General features: G+C 46.3%; 1 protein-coding gene across 2 annotated transcripts; it reads right to left on the minus strand.

The window, feature by feature from the left end:
• Positions 1-6245: 6245 nt before the first annotated feature.
• On the minus strand, positions 6246-12823 carry LOC123777078 (zinc finger protein 814-like). Of its 2 annotated transcripts, none has more exons than XM_045773539.2 (3): positions 12483-12823; positions 9748-9869; positions 6246-8403 (listed from the first exon to the last, which is right to left on the minus strand). In XM_045773539.2, the coding sequence occupies exons 1-3, from the start codon at positions 12803-12805 to the stop codon at positions 7007-7009; spliced, it is 1842 nt and encodes a 613-aa protein (XP_045629495.2). In that variant the 5' UTR covers positions 12806-12823; the 3' UTR covers positions 6246-7006. The 2 variants fall into 2 exon arrangements, with proteins under 2 accessions (XP_045629495.2, XP_045629503.2); XM_045773547.2 differs by having other exon boundaries at positions 9748-9874; positions 12483-12643.
• Between the last annotated feature and the right edge of the window lie 4854 nt (positions 12824-17677).

The following is a 17677-nucleotide window of genomic DNA, read 5'->3' on the forward strand; positions in this document are numbered from 1 at the left end:
AACCTGAGCCGAAACCAAGAATTGGACACTAAACAGACTGAGCTACCCAGGCCCCCTCCCCCCCCCCGTCTTGTTTTTGTTTTTTATTTAAGTAGGCTCCATGCCCAGTGTGGAGCCCAGCACAGGGCTTGAACTCAGTGACCCTGAGATCAAGACCTGAGCTGAGGTCAAGAGTTGGATGCTTAACCGACTGAGCCATCCAGGTGCCCCTAAATATTTGTTTTGTAAAAAGAGTTTGATTTAAGTATGCTTGACTTAAACTGCACGTATTTTAAATATACATTTTGATGTTTTCATACATGCTTGCATCCCTGAAGCTAAGTTCCTCCTCCCCTTTTCAATTCATCTTTTTCAACATATAAAATTATTGATATAAGGAGATATTCTAGCTTTTGTAATGGCTATTTACATATGTATCTGTGAATAAGACTGTTAAGAAGTCCCATTAACCCTATCACAATCTTCCATCATTATCATTGTCGTGGTTGTTCTTGTGTCCCCATGCATCCTGGTGGCTTATTTTATGTGTAACCCTAGATATGTCAATGCATAACCTCTTAAGAATTTCCAAAATGTCAGGACCCTCATAACTCTGATAACTTGAATACACAAAAAATATTTTTAAATATAAATATTAGTGCTAAATTTTATTGATCGAATTAGCTACTGAAGGCAGATTGAATGCAATCATGATGCCAGTTGTATGGCTTTTAATACATGTGTCTTTTGAGTATTCACCTTACCTCTTTTATTTTGTTGGCTGAAAACTTAAGGTGTTAATATTTTTATATGGTTTAGTATTTCTTCGGTAGTTTAAAATCCTGAGTTACCCTGAATAATGCAGGTGTTTTACCTACAGTACAAACATATGTATCAACTATACCTCCTGATACTTAACACAGTTAGACTTCTCTACCTTCCATTTGTCAAATAAAACATTAATGTTTCAAAGTTACTGCTTCAGAAGTTTACAAATCCCAATTTCTCTGCATTTTAAAAATCTGTGAACTTTCATAATATGAAGCTGAAATCCCCAAATCAAAACTCTTAATCTTCCCTCGTCAGTGTATACATATATGAAATCATCACTTTAAATATATTACAGTGTCATTTGCCAATTATATTTCAATACAGGTAAAGGAAAAATAAAAGACTGAAATCATGCAAAAGCCTTAATCTGAACTAACATTGAGAAATAGCAATGGAAGAGGATCTTTTCATTTATCACACAGAGCAAAACTACAGAATATGTTTATTAATTTATTTTCCTCTGAAGACAATACACTTTGTGTTTGGAGAAATAAAAGATTACTTGTTAGGACTTGCTTTGGAAGATTGATCAGTAAGTGCCTTATCAAGGGTCAGATATTGCTACCAGGGACCAAGCATCTGGCACACATTAATATTACCAGTTCTTTTAACTATAATCCAGCCCTTTGGGCTTTAATTTGTAGGATAGCCATTGTTTTTTCATAGGTATTTTCAGGACCATCAGAGAAAGTAGGCAGTCCATCTTGATGGATTGAAATATTGCCAGTGTTCTAATATAGCCGCCTGGATTTCCAGCTAACTCAGCTTCACCAGTCATACAGTTACTGAAGTTGTATTGGTTGCTACTGGAATCCCACTCACAAAAATGCAGAATTTCATTACATTCAAAAAGCATGTATCCTAGAATCCAGAAGGTGTGATGATAAATAGCCTTTGTCATGGTCTCCACTGTGTCACACAGGAGCTGCATCTTCACAAAGCCACAGGTGCAGAACACCTGAAGCCCACTGCAATAAACTCATGGCCACCATGGCTACTATGGGCAATAAGGAAGCCACTTACTCTTTCATTATTTATTGGATAAACTTTAAAAGCATTTTGTCCATTAGTACTTGCCACATCCTCTAAGTTGGCTGATTGAATTTCTTGATTCTGTTTAATGTGCTCACCTTTTAAAAATCTTTCCTGTATGCCTCATAGCTTTGGCACAATTTTTTTTCAAAAGCTAAATCTGTGTACTATCCAGTACACAGTCTATAAGCCTACATCTATACAAATTATTACAAAATTTAAATTACTATAAATACTGGATGGTCAATTAGGAAAATATGATAAAGTACTAGAAGAACTAGTCTGAGGGTGAAGAAAACATTCTTGAGAATATATTTTCTTATGTCTGGAATGAATATTTACAGTAATGCACTAAGTGTAGAGTGTTGGGAAGAGGATTCCAAAGAGAAAGTGCTCGAGAACGGGTGGTACTTATCTGAGGATCTAGAAGTCAGGCGACAATTCAGAATCATAGCCTAACAATTTTTTCTTGTAAAACAACTGTGAACCTGATTCTCTTAGGCAGTGTAAAGAGCTCATCCATTGTAAAGCATTAGAAAATTAGTAGTTAACTTTCTTTTATGCTATGTTAAGACACTCCTTTCTTTTTTATGTTATACTATCAATCAATAAGCAGACTCGAAATGAGTTTTATTTTTCATTTCATCCTAAGCCTTAAATTTTCATTAACTTTCAAATCTTTTTCAGATCACGTGTTTAGACTTATTCCAATCATGTTTTTGCATCTCTTGGTTCAAAGACGGAGAGATTGATTCCTGTATGTGTGTGCAAAGGACAAGAATGAATGATTTAATAAATTTTTCTTTTCCAGTGTGGGATTTAAGAAGTCTTTCACAATGCCACAGATTTCAACAAAACCAAATGTCCATTCTCCACATATGTGTCTGCTGCACAAAGGTATATACTGAAGTGACACTTAAGAATTTTAGCCAGCTCAGAATTCTGCAGATGGAAGAAAAACTAAAGGAAAGGAGGCCTGCAAATATGGTAAAGAGAGACAGAGTTGAATAGGAAATACCAGGGAGGAAGTTTTAAGCTTATGGTAAAGTACCTAATGCCACAGTTGCTAAATGGACCCTGCAAATACAGTTTATACAGGACAAAAAGAAAATAAAATTCTGGTTAATCATTGGCACTCTTTCTATTCTTGTTACAAACAGGCTTCCTAATGGAATTTAGACTCTAAGTTGCCTACCTGAAACATTATTTAGGTAGGGTATCTTAGGTAGATCATCAGTTGCTAGAATGTCAGCTATACTCTCTTCAGTTATGCGAAATACAGATTACAAATAAAGTTTAATTCTCCCTGTTGATAAAGGGGAGAGGCTCTCCCGCTCCCCTTTTTTCACATTTAGTTTAGAGAATCTGTGAGCACCTCCTAATCCCTGTGAAGACTACACAGACCGTTGGCCACTAGGGTTCCCTTTCTCCTGCATTCGTGACTATGTTGTTTAATTCCAAAAAGTACTTACTGTCCTGCAAGTAAGTCTCCTTTTCCTCTGGATAAGGTCAGTAAAACACTACACATGGTCACCCCAATTACAAACGTAAGTTAGGATAAACTCTGTGCCAAATGATGCTTTCAAGTGACTTTACTTGAGAACAGGTTCTATTTATCTCCAAAATATGTATGTAATGGGCTCTATCTGCTTTCTGTATAACAGGGTGAGACTTTGTCCTGCAATTCTTTGTAATTTCTTAGCTGATATCTATTTCACATCACATTCCAGCTTAATATTTATTCAGTAATTTGGCACAAGAAAAAATATATTTGTCTTGGTCCCCCGTGCCCTATTCCTGGCACAGAGCGCCTACAACCCTTGTTCTTTCCTGAGTGATAGAGGAGTATCTTGCGTCATTCATAAGGAGCCCCCTTTTGAGCACACCTGAATTTACGCTAAAGAGCTGTGTTAGGGTGGGGGTCCTAAATAGAATCAGGATGGGGAGTGGTCATCAGAAAGATCGGGATCAGAGGCTTGGGACTTGCAGCCCCACCCGCTGACCTCCAGGAGGAGGCTGGAGCTGAAGATTAAAGGTCCGTACAAACTCCTGAACAAGAACACTAGAGGAGCCTCCAGATCTGTAAACATGCCTGGCGGGTTGGTGGTACACCGAGGTTCCATGAGGACACAAGCTCCTGCACTGCAGACCCTTCTACACCTGACCCCCATGTACTTCTTCATCTGCCTGTAAATGTCCTTCCCAGAGTTCTGTGAGGCACCCCAGCAAGATAATTGAGTGAGAGGAGGGGTCAGGGGAGCCTCTGATTTACAGCCAGTCAGTATGAAGCACAGGTGACAACCTGGATCTGTGATGGGCGTTGAAGAGGACAGTCATCCTGTGGGACCGAGCCCTTAACCTGTGCGACCTCGTGCTATATCCAGGTGGACAGAGGCAGCATTAACTGCATGGTGGTGTTGGTGAACACACAGACCAAATAATGGCATGTGGAGAGGCTCCGTGGGTGGAGGAAGATTCTGTTTTCCATCCCCAACAGTCACCGCCACACACGTCTGCAGGGACAAACCTCATCACCCGTCTCCTCACTAGCTCGTGTGCAGGATTATGGGCGAGGGTGATCAGATGCACAGTATCAGAGACGCAATAAGCAGCACCCAGGACGTGGCAAGCTCTAATGAACAAAGGCTTCAGAACTTCAATAACTAACAGCAAGGCAAGTGAGACCTGTGGGTTCACAGACATTTGAGACGGCTACTGTAGGGCCTCAGGATACATTCAGGATCCTAATTGCAACACACACGGCTCGTGAAACATTTTTGAGTCAAACTGAGAAAAAGGAGCATTAATAACATTTTGTCATATTTTTAATTAATTAATTAATTAATTATGGACCCAGAGAGTGCCACTGTGCGTGGGAAAGCAGGGCAGTGGGGGGCCGTTGGTGGGGGGGAGGGAGGCTGGGGCGTAGAGAGAGGGAGAGAGAATCTTAAGCAGGCTCCACACACAGAGAGGAGCCCAACGCCGAGGCTCACCGGGCTGGATCTCACAACCATCAGATCATGACCCGAGCCAGAATCAAAAGCTGGAACTCTTAACTGACTGAGACACCCAGGCGCCTTCTCTGCAGCAGTTTTACTTGCAGCCCGCCAAACTGGAAACAGTTACAATAGCCATGCACAGATGAATACATAAATAAGTAGTGCTGTATCCATAGAACATACTTCTCAAAGATACAAAGAATGGTCTGTTCATATAAACACCACTGATGAATTTGAAACTAAATACGTCCCATGAGGGGACCCAAGGAAAAGGAGGAGAAAACACTTGAAGACTTTGATCATAAATTCTAGAAAGTGCTGACTCATCTATAATGAAAAGCAAGTCAATGGCTGCCTTGGGGAGAGATTATTAGGACACAAAGTAAATGTGGGGGTGACGGAAAGGTTTATCATCGTAATTGACGGCTTCGTGGGTTTCTCTGAATGTCAAACAGTCAAATGGCACAACTGAGTGATGGACACCACACGTCATTTATACCTTACTGAAACCTAAAGATATATGGCTCAAATTAAGTCTGGACTCCATACGCTTTAGATCAAGCTTGGCCACCATACTGACCACCACTTCTCTCCTCATCAGAAGGCACTTGCCTCAGTGGCAGCAAAAACAGATGAGCGATGAGTGTTGCCATTTCATTCAGCAGGGGTACCAGCTGAGTCACAAAGGCCTCATGGCTGCACTAAGAGGTCTCTCCTGTCTCTGTCCTTGTTTGGCTGCCACGCACAACCACGGCCTTTGGTGAACAGCCCAGAGGGGCCGAGGAATCCACAAAACCTGTGGAGTGTTTTTTTCTGGCAGGCCCGCAGCTACACAAGATACATCCTTCTGGAGGTCCTGAGACTCTCTGTACCGGTTCATCCTTCACAGTCCTGGTGTCTAAACACGATGCATGCCCTTTTCAAAGAGGTACATTACGACCAGTTTATTGGTCTCCTGCACCATTAATCCTGTGTTTCTGTACCAATGATCATTCCCCTGGCCCTTCCACTCTTAAAACCAGTGATGTCACCCTACAGAATTCAGGACATCGAGGCCCCTGGAGCTGCTGCTGTTCACCAGCACTGAGCAGCATGCCATCAACATCCCCTGTGAACAAGAGAACAAGACCATGTCGCTCAGAAGCACCAGACGGTGTCTAACAACAACCAACAACTGCCTCCTCTTCGGGTTGAAACTCTGACCCCACAAGTGTCCCGGCATCCAACTATAAATTAGGACCACGGAGCCCTACCGTCTTTCCTTAAAGGCTTTGAGCAGCCAGGCAAACCAGGCCGAAACTGGAGAGCTATCTTCTGCCATCATACGGTCCCTTCTGCGGCACACAACTCTGTTCACCCCTTCACGCTCGCAAACACAGGTAATTTCAACATACAAACACACAGTGAACAGAATCCCCAAGATTAATGGGGGCTTAAACAGCAACATCTTTATTCTCGTACGGCAAGAGCAATGGGAGGCAGACTGTTCCTGGGTTGGTGACTTGGAGGCTGGGAAGTGCCATCACAGAGTTTCAAGAGGACAGTAACATCCCTGAAGATGTCATCCACCTTTTCAAATCTCCAACGTCCTCTAGGACAAAACTGGGTGAGATCCATGCCCTCTCCTCAGAGAGGAAAAATGGGGAAGGATTTAGTGCTCAGGTGACTCGTTAGTCATCCAGCAATTGCCCTGACACTGGGGTATGGGCCCTGGGCGGGTTCAAAAGATGCAATGCAGCTGCTACATACCTGGGATTTATGGAGATGGTAAATGGCAGCTTCATAAGGGATCTCCTCCAGTGTTGTTAACATTCACCGAATAAATGCCTGCACATTTAAGGCAGTTCTCCCATTTGAGATTTGTGAAATCCTATGAGGTTAAGTCCTTCAGATGAAGGCTTTCTCATATTCACTGCGTTTGTAAGGCTTTTCACTACCTTGAGTTCCCTGGAGTGCAACGAGGCTAGCCTTTGGTTAGCCATTTCCCACATTCTCCATATTCACAGGCCTTCATCTAGGAGACACTGTGGCGTTTTAGGAGCTTGGACTCCTAGGTAAAGAATATCCCACGGATAAATACTCATAAAGCCGTTTTCGGTGTGACTATCTCAATGGTCACTGAAATGGAAGCCACACGTGAACGTTTGCCAAAGTCACTGTACTCCTCAAAGCCTTTCTCCAGCGTGCACTTTTCGGTGCTTAATGAGGCTAGAACTGTGGCTAAAGGATTTCCCACATTCACTGCACTCGTAAGGTCTTTCTCCGGTGTGAATTCTCCTGTGTTTAATGAGACTGGAATTTTGAGTAAAGGACTTCCCACATTCACTGCACTCATAAGGCCTTGATCCAGTGTGTACTCTCTGGTGTTTGAGGAGACTGGAACTGTAGGTAAAGAATTTCCCACATTCGCTGCACTCGTAAGGCCTTTCTCCAGTGTGAACCCTCCGATGCTGAAGCAGCGCGGAGCTTTGGCTAAAAGACTTCTCACATTCACTGCACTTAAAAGGCCTTTCTCCACTATGAACTCTACGGTGTTCAGTGAGGCTAGAGTTTTGAGTAAAGGATTTTCCACATTCACTGCACTCATAGGGCCTCGATCCCGAGTGAACTCTCTGGTGTTTTATGAGACTGGAGTGGTAGGTAAAGAACTTCCCACATTCACTGCACTCATACGGCCTCTCTCCAGTGTGAACACTGCGGTGCTGAAGGAGCGCAGAGCTTTCGCTGAAGGATTTCCCACACTCACGACACTCATACGGCCGTTCTCCAGTGTGAATTCTCCGATGTTTAATGAGGTTGGACTTGTTGCTGAATAACTTGCCACATTCGTCACACTCGTGAGGCCTTGCTCCAGTGTGAACTCTCCGGTGCTGAATGAGGCTAGAGCTCTGCCTAAAGGACTTCCCGCATTCCCCACACTCATAAGGCTTTTCCCCAGTGTGCACTCTCCAGTGGTCATTGAGGCTGTAGCTTTTGCTAAAAGATTTCCCACATTCACTGCACAGGAAGCATCTTTCTCTAGCGAGGTCTCTCTGGGGATGAACAAGTGTGTGTTTGCAAGTGAAGTCGTTCGTGCCTTCGGCCCAGTTGCGTTGCGCTCTCCATCCAGGGGAGGATGCCCTATACCCAGTCCTCCTGTACGACTTCCCCCTGCTGTGTGTGGCCTGATGCTGGAGGAATCTCGAGGTGGCCAAGATGTCCCTCACAACCTCCCCACAGGAAAAGGGTTTCCCTGACACACAGAATTTGTAGTCCTTCACAAAAGAGGCTCGGTCCATATTGCTTCTGAAGCATTTCTCTCCAGTGTGCTGCTTCAGATGCGGAAGGTTGACGTCGAAATACAACTGTCTATCACATGCCCCCGTCTTGTAGAGATTCTGTCCACAAAGTGTCGCCTGGTGCTCGGTGGAGAGCAAAATGTCTCTCAAGTCCTGGCCACACACCTCACGAGGATGGGCCTTCTGGGGAGACACAACTGCCTTGCGAGTCCCGACCTGTGACGCTCCTTGTACAGAAACCCTGTGCTCAGGCGCATCCTCATCCTCTGTTCCATGCCTACGACCTGAAAGCAAGAAATGCCGGTAAAGCGCATGCTGCCTTTGGTGGGAGGGGGCAGCTACCATACAAGCTACAAATGTGTGTCTAAGAAACCCAGGAACCAGTGCTTGGGATTGTCTGCAGGACCAGGGAGACGGTTCAGGTGGAGGATGGGGCTGCTTAGCAGGAGCGGGCTACAAGGAGCAGAGAATGGGAGAGGCCTCGTGAGGTGAAGGATGCAAGCACTTGGTGTGACACGGAGGAGAGAAGTGGGCTGTGATTCATACCCCTGCCAACAACTTTCCAAAGGAACCTGTCTCCTATTGACACACCTGTCCCGTGCAGGAGGGTGTGTCAAGACCCAAGGAAATAGGACTGTAAACTGGCAGGTGGTGTTCCAGGACTGCTTAAGAACGTAGGCACACCTCATGATGTAACATACAGCAGTTAGCGTGCAAAGCGCTGTAGATGGAGTGGTGAGAAAAAAGAGTGAGATATGGATCCCAGAAATGTGAGGTTAACCCCGGGCCAGAAGGACGAGTAGAGGCGACGAGTAACAGAGTCGATAACGCGGCAAAGTGCCAAGAAAGGGGAAGAAGAGACAGAAGTGAAATGTGGCCCCTGGGGTCAAAATACTAGTCAAACAGAACAGGCTTCTGGTCTGATGTGAACACAGCACTGACATCGTCTCCTCCAGATACCACTCTGCAGGGCTGGCTTCCTATGAGCTGTCGTGTTCTGTGTGGGTCAGTATACCTACCGTGAACTACCCGGGGCTCTCCAGTCCAACCCCACTCCCACAATCAGCAAGTGCATGACCACTTCCTGATACAAGTGCTAAGGAAAAGACAGGACAGCTGAGTAGCCGTCAGTATCACAGAATGACTCAGCACACGACGGCCCATGGCAAAGAGAACTACACAGTCCCCAGAGAAGTCTGGAGGAGGGTCTCATGAAACAGCCCATGGTCCACAGACGTGGTAACTTTGTCAGAGACAGCAAGTCCTGGTAGAGGCAGGCATGAGGAAGCCTCACAGAGAAAGGAAGCAGACGTGGAGCGGGCAGATATCTTGCATCGAGACAAAGTCACCCAGTCAGGGAGAAGGCATCTAAGGGGATATCCATTACGTTCACTGCAAGGCTCCTGACCCTCATTCCTTCCCTGAAAGTCAGCAGGAAAGCTGGTGTTGGGGTTGCTCCAGGAAGGAGGGCGGTACACTGACCTCAGCCTTACCAACCACAGCACCCACCCCCAGAAGTGGGGAAGGAAGCAGTGCTCACGGTCCCTATGTAAGGACAGACTGCTCTCGGGGACCAAGGGAAGGGCAGAGACTAGCTCAGGGCACAGGCGTGGGGTCGAGGGTCTTACCCAAGGAGTTTATAAGTGCCAAGTTCTCCAGCATCACATCCTGGTACAGACATCTCTGAGCCTCATCAAGGAGACCCCATTCTTCCCAGGAGAAGTACACGGCCACGTCTTCAAAGGTCACCCTGCCCTGGCAGGAGGGGGACAGAGGAAATCACAAAAACACCCTCTCCCAAGAACCATACCCATTTTCCCACCCACATCGATCTACCCTATGCCCATCCTCCCCTGATCTCCCCATCCCAGAGGAGAAACCAGGCCTTGGTGCCACGGCGCCACTGTCTCCTCGTGGGCCCATGATGGCAGGGTCCTGCCGACAGAAGAAGAGGCAGGTGGACAAGTATACATCTACGTTGTGGACCTGGCATAGAGGTATCCTCCCGGCCATCCAGGTTATTCTACTGAAAACCAGGGCCCTGGCATCGGTCAGGCATACTCCCTCTCCAAGTACACATCATTCTTGAGACTGGATGCCACAGCCACATGCCTCTGGCCACCACACCTCATTGTCCCACACTACGGAAATCTCGCTGGCCTCCCCACACATCACTGCTGTTTTTACCACCTCCTCTTCACCCCAGTGGTGAGGGCAGGAGTCCCGTCTTAGGGTTATGGGGATGGCCAAACACATGACACCTGACCACGGACAGAGGAGATGGATAGCACTTTAGTAATCACAGATATTCGCAGCCTGGAGAGGAGGACACCACGCCCCACACAGGCCCACATGCGGATGGCACTCTGACACAGAGTGAACAACCAGGAGCTGTAGGATCAAGAGGGTGAGGTGCCTCCTGGTTCCTGTAAGAGGATGTGATGGGCTTGTCTGAGGAACTCCGTGGGCTGGTAGGGCACTGAAACCCATACAGAGGGAGAAGCAGGAAATGCACCTTTGATGAAAAGGCTGTTTGATTAGGAGACCTTCCCAACAGCAGAAGATTGGGGAGGAGATCTTACGTTCAAGCCATGAGTTCCTCCATCTTGTACCAGACAAGGTCCTCCTCCCTCCCCCTGTGCTGTACTTGCCCCCTCAGCAATCACAATCTTCCTCTGTCCACCTGACCCTCATTCAGAGCAAGGCTCCTCGGTGGCCTACCCCAGGCCTAGTGACGCTCACGGGTGATCACATCCGCACTTCACACATGACCTTATTCCTCCAGGATGAAACACCCCAGGCCCTACCAAAGTCCTCACAAAACCCTGGTGGAGTTGAGAGTGGAGAAGCACCACCAGCACAGGCCCGAGTGTCATCATCTCGCCTTAAGTACTCCTAAGCTGCTGTATCCCTCTCATGTCTACTCTTCTGCTGGAAACCTTGGCCACTTGCCCGAGTATCCTGTCCCCGACACACTCTCCCGTCATGGCCACTCACATCCCTCATCTCTGAAGTCATACCATCACCTAAGTATCCAGTCCTGGTCCCCCCTCCTCCCCAACTTCGTAGCACCGTAACAGCTCTACCACCATAACCAGGAGACTGCTCCTCATGACTGTGACCCACAGCTCACTCACCTGGGCCCACACAGTAGCCATGATGTCTTTAGATATCTCCCTTTTGAACGCCCCCCCCCCCCCAGATTTCCAGACCTGTGTGTTTGGCTACTCACTTAATGCATCCACTCAGGGCTCCCCAGCACATCTCCCACCAACATCACCCATACTACCAACCCCCTCATCTCAGTCGATGGAGTTTCCATTCCTAAAGCTGCTAAGAACAAAAACCCTAGAGATAACCCTGAATCCTCCCCTTCACCCTGCCTCGGTGCACATTAGAAAATCAGTGCTCACTTTTTAAAAAAACACATATCCAGAATCCAGTGACATCCAGGCCAGCACTCCCGTCCAATAACCCTCACCTAGACTACGAGGGTAGCCTCCACCCTGATCTTCCTGCCTCCTCCCTCGGCCCATAGCGGGTACTGCATGCTATAGCGGGATGGACCCTATCAGGACTGTGGTAATATCACGTGGCTGCTCCTATCTAAGCCTCCCATCACCACCAGAAGACTCACCCCACGTCTCTTAAAGTCATTCCACTCCTGACTGCTGTCCCCCTGTTCTTTGCTCCTACCCGCAAGAAAAGAAAACGGTGGTTTCCCCAGCAGTTCCAGATGAGTGTTAACTCAGGCATGTGCACACCCTGCTACCAGTTCCCGGAATAACCGTGCACACACTGGTTGCCAGAAACGGAAACCCCTTCATAGAACTCCTGGCACGGTCCTGGGGTTTCCCCAGAGTCTCCAGAGCCCAAACTTGGGGGAGTGGCACCTAAGAGTCGCGGGACACAACAATGCATAAGACAAGCGGGTGGGGGTCAGGTCAGGGCCAGCGAGGGACTGGGCCAACTTCCTCTTGTTCGTGTTGGTTCTGTAAGCGCTTCTGCAGCCTCGGGAACTGGAGAGAATGTAGCCTTAGACCCACAAGACCACGGTGGATGCGACGGACTCAAAGCCCTCTGGACCCTTGCCCGGCCCTGAAGACCAGAACTCGGCTGGCTGGCAGTTCAAGGTCTGTGCCTCAGTGCTCAGTATCGCCCCTTAGGGTGCGGCCCCCACCCGGAGCCCGCTCCCCCAGGCAGTACGCCGGCGCTCACACACCGGGCCCCCGCCCATTCCCGCCTCCCTGTCCGGGACACCGGGGCCCGGGCCGCAGGGACTCGAGCAGGTGCCCCGCGCCTTTCGGGGCTTTCGGGTCTGGGTGGGGGGAGGGCGAGGAGGGCCCCGGGGACGAGCGTTTACCTGAGCCGGGTCCCTGGGCGCGGCCGCCGCCATCGGACTTGGTGGGCGGAGCGGACACCCGGGCCGGTGGTCCGGGGCCCGGGCCCGGCGCGGGCAGCACGGGCGGCGTCGCCGAGCGGCGGGTCCGCAACCGTGCAGCAGGGTCGGGGCCTCCTCTCGCCTCTTCTAGGTCGCGTGAAGTCGGTATGGACGCAGAACTCCGAAACCTCTTCCCGGAGGAGCAAAGCCCGGAGCAGGTATCTTCGCCTTGGTGAGGAGTCAGGCGGAAGTCCCGCCCGCGTGGGACTGCCCACAAGCAGAAGAGCCTCTTTTGAAGTTTTCATTGGAGAGCAACGCTGCCCCTCGACTCTTTGCATTCTGGGTAACGTAGTCCCCACAGTTATGAAGCCCTGAGTTAGGGACTTCATTCAGGTAATGTCCATCTTCCGCTGGAAAGGGCGAAGGGTAAAGGCCGATGCTGGTGGACTTCGCTTCGTTTTTGAGAGAATGTTACCATATTTCTGTCTAGTGCTCTCTGAAGCTCATCACCCAAGACTTATTTCAGACTCAGTGAAGCTAAGCATACTCCAGAATGCCAATAATATTGTTTATATTCCTAAGGGCTACGAACCAAATAAACACATTATTCCATAGCGTCTTTGAGTCTCAAGATATGTCCACGCTTAGTGAAAGCTAATAAACATTATCTTATTTCAATTCTATTGCGTCCACTCCATAGCATTAAATAGAGAAAATACTTCAGGTTGTGCCATGTCAAGAAAGATAAGAGGAAGAGTGTTGGTCCACCTGGAATCTCAAGTACAAGGGTAGATATGACAGTTTCTCCTTGACTAATCTTTATTTAGAACACTGTAGGATTTTTTTTTAAACCTGGTCCAGTCTTTGGCCAGTTGCAGAATCCTGCCAAGTAGGTGTGGCAAGATTTTCTCTATCTCATCACCACTGATAACTGATCAAATTTCCTCATCCCTCATCATCACACAGGTGTTCTCTGATCATACTGACCTGACTTCTGCAAGGATCTTTTAGGTCCATTTACGAGGAATTTCCCTAATCTCTTAGTGATTTTCTATCCACTAACCGCCCCCCCCCCCAACAATCGTGTTCCTTAGTATAAAACCCAACTTCTAAAAAAATTTGAAGTTGAGTCCAGTGTGTCTTCCCCCTACTGCAAGTTCCCATTGTCCCTGCACTTGTGGGAATGCTCCTGAATAAAGTCTTCATTACTGTTTCAACAAGTATTTTAATAGTTTTTCTTTTTTTTTTTTTTTTTAGATTTTATTTATTTATTTGAGAGAGAGAAGTAGTGTGTGAGCTGACTCCCTGCTGAGCTGGGAGCCTGAGGCGGGGCTGGATCCCCGGACCCTGAGATCATGACCTAAGCCAAAGACAGACACCCAACCAAGTGAGCCCTCCGGGTGCCCCAATAATTTTTCTCTAACAGATCTGTATATTCTGAAGAAAACATCTCTCCTGCCTGTAGAGTCAACTATTCTGTCCTATTCACTGAGAAACACTTTTATCCATTTAATATGTCTTACTTGATATCCAGATTACATTCAGGTCCTTTTAGGAATATAACATCAATCTTAAAAAGATATCAATGTGAAAAATACTACTTTGGTATGGTAGAGTGGCTGCAGTGTTGCAAGTTGAAGTATGTATGCAAAGGGTTCTTTCTACCCAGAGATACTGGGAGTATCTTAAATTCATTATATCATTGCTGCAAACTGATTATCATTTGTTTTGTGATGCGGGGACTGTTTTGCTTGAAGAGTATATATAATCTCAGGAAAACAGTTGTAAAATTCGAAGTACAAAGCTATTATCAATGTTTATGTATTGCTTCAAAGGTGGTGGCAGAAATAGCTTTGGTGAGACACCTGTAGAAGGTGAGAAAACATAAGTCCTCGGAGGAGTTTTAGCAGTGATGTCTGAGAACAGATCAGATTAAGCTGGGCACGTGACCAGAATTGTTATTCTGAAATTTTGTTTCCAAAATGCAAAGCTCCATTCTTGTAAAGTCTGAGTGATACCTGCATGGAAAAAGAGTTAAAGGGGGACATTTAGAGTACCCAGAATTGTAAAATGTACAGGGAAATTGAGATGTCATGTGTATTCCTGTTGATCAAGGAACAAAAATTTGGTTTTAGGCACTTATTGTAGGTGCCTGGGGGACATTGGGTCCTAAGAGAGACAAAGACACTTGCCTTCTGGGACTTGTGTTGTATTCAAGGAAGAAAGTCCAGGAACAGAAAAGAGTAGCTAAAGAAATACGTAGTATTCTGGAACGTGGCAGACAAAATGGAAGGGGAAGACAGGTGAGTCTCCTGGGGGGTAAAATATGGAATGTAATATTACTCAGCACAATAAGGGAGGCCTCCTTGATAAGTAGAGAACACTTGAAATTGTAAGGGATGAGCCTCGTGGATATGTTTGCAATAAGTTCTGGGCAGAATAAAGCAGTTGTCTAGGTTAGTCAGTGCAGGCTCACGGTTCTCAGCAGTGAATGGCCTGGGACTCAAGGCCAGTTGGCTGTTCCTTTACTTGGCTCACTACAGATACACTCAGGGCATGTGGGTGAGAAGTCCTGGCTCTGTCTCTCAGAGCCTGCAGAGCTCCACCGGTGGACTGGGGCCTGGAACCAGTCAATGTCACCCTTCCTAGAATTCTGATTTTCCGAGTGTAATTCCTGGACCTTCACGCACAGTGTCACCTAGGGACTCTTGAAAAGCACATTCTGAATCCTGAACCCAGATCTACTGAATCACTTTGTGGATCAGGCCCAAGTGTCTGTGTTTTAACAAGCTTCCACATGATTCTGATAAATATTCAAAAAATTTCCACCATTCTGCTGTGTTATGCAGAAACATATACCTGCATTTCTTGTGATTAACAGACTGTTTAGTCTATCTAAATCTGTAGGGTTTTTAAACTGAAGTTGGCAAAAACAGAAACAAAGAGAAAAACAAAAAAAACTCAATAGTGCATATTTGGTTTCCTAGAGAAACGAAAGTATAAAATGTTTTCTATCTTTTATTGAAGGAGTCCTACACCATATACAGTTATACAGTAGTATGTCAAAATCTCAGATAATTAAATCTCCTGGAGAAAAATAAAGTTTTCAGTATAGCATCCTTTTAGAATGGTTTGTGCACATGGACTCCACTGTGTGTCTATATGTTAAAACATGTTCTTGTACAAGCTGTTTTCTGTAGTAAAAATAGTCATATTTTATATACAGATCAGTACTTTGCTGTCTCACTTAACAATGTATTTTGGACAACCTAAAGCTATTTCAGCCTTTGACACCTGCTACCTCCTAAAGGCCACACTTAGTAGACCTGAAGCTGCCTCTTGAAAGACTGCTTGTGGGGCGCCTGGGTGGCTCAGATGATTCAGCATCTGCCTTCGACTCGGGTCATGATCCCGGGGTCCTGGGATCGAGTCCCACGTTGGGCTCCCTGCTCAGCAGTGAGTCTGTTTCTCCCTCTCTCTCTGCCCCTCTGCCTGCTTGTGCAGTCTCTCTCTCTCTGTCTCGAATAAATAAATAAATAAAATCTTTAAATATATATATATTTATTTATATATTTTATATTTATATATAAATATATAATATAAATAAAATATATAAATATATGTATTTAATATATACAAGACTGCTTGCATATATAAATATTATATATTTATGTATATATATAATATAAATAAAAAATATATATTTAATATATATATATAAAAGACTGCTTGCATTTCACTGCATGCTCCATGGCTGGCTGCACTGGGGGAGCGGGGCCTACCTACTGATCTCTCCACGGTCCTATCAAGGTCTGTTCTCAAAGGCCATGGGAAACTCTGTACAGGCACCGAAGGTGGTTTCTTGGTGCTAGAGGGGTGGGATTTGTGAGACTAGCCCTGGCTCGTGGAAACATGTGGCTTGGGAAAATAAAAGATGTAAGGGCAGGGGCCAGGAAACCGATTCCTGGATGGCCACCTGGTTATCCATGGTATGGCGCGGCAGCTGTGTTGCACTCAGTTACTAAAGTTAAAAGCTACCAATGGAATTTACAAAAGGAGCCAACTCCTGGAGACTTGGTTTTGTAGATGCATTTAAAAAATGGAAGAGAATACGAATAAGAAAGAAAGCAATATATGCAATCCCTTGATTATTGTTCTGGGTAATAGCTAAATGTAATTAAAAGAGAGGGCTGGCAGAGAGAAAGCAAGGAAGGTGAGGTCGCATCCTTCTACCCTCCTTTTAGGGCATTTCCCAAACCTGCACATGGGTGTGGAGCCGGAGAGTAGAGGGTGGAGGCAATAGAGATCATAGCCAAGGGATATGATGGCAACAGGAAATCCCACTGCTTAGTCCTTGGGGGAGGAGATCTCCCTGGACAGGGCTGATCTTTAGCCTCAGTCTGTGCTCTTTAGGTCCCCTTCACCTCAGAAGCAGAGGCCATCACTCTTTCCCAGCAGAGGTCAGGTCCAGACAGGTGACACCATCCGCCGAATTCCATGTGCCTCTTCCAGAGGCTGAATCCCCACTTCTCACTCTAGAGGCTAACTCCCAACCTGTGGCACCTGGCATTGCCCCTGCACGTGGGCCAGGCAATCGTGGGGACCCGTTGAAGCCAGCACCCATCTTGTTAGTTCAGATGAAAGGAGGAACACTGTAGGTTATATTGTCCCCATGCACAGCTGGACTGGCCATGGAACATGGAGACACAGCCCCAAGAGATAGGAATACTTGCTTATCATTCAAAGGAACATGAGGGAATGCAACCCTGTTAGCTTATGCGTGTATAAGTGGTTAATTTAGGCACATACAAGCAGCTGACCAGCACTATCCTAAACACATCATCACCAGATGTACCTAATGAAATTTGGAACATAAGTTAATATATTTTTCAGATTTTAAGTCTTGTGAGATAGAACAGACCTCCGTGGGACCAGATGAAAGGGCACCAGAAGTAAGTAACATCTGTTAACATGGGCTCCCAGTCAATAGCATCCACCTTCTCTGGAGACCCCTGCTCCCACCAGGAAGTTCAGGGCTTTGAGCTTTAGCTCCCTGTTTTCCTGGGTGGTGCCACACCAATAAGTAGCCAATTTTTCTTCACTTTGGAAGCTGGGTGTCAGTCTTTTATTGGCTTGCTGTGCATCTGGCAGATGAACTGTCCTTTGGTTCAGCTACA

Source organism: Ursus americanus, chromosome 21 (genome assembly GCF_024610735.1).
Source record: "Ursus americanus isolate L20-20 chromosome 21, mUrsAme1.1.p, whole genome shotgun sequence".
In the NCBI taxonomy this organism is placed as follows: Eukaryota; Metazoa; Chordata; class Mammalia; order Carnivora; family Ursidae; genus Ursus; species Ursus americanus.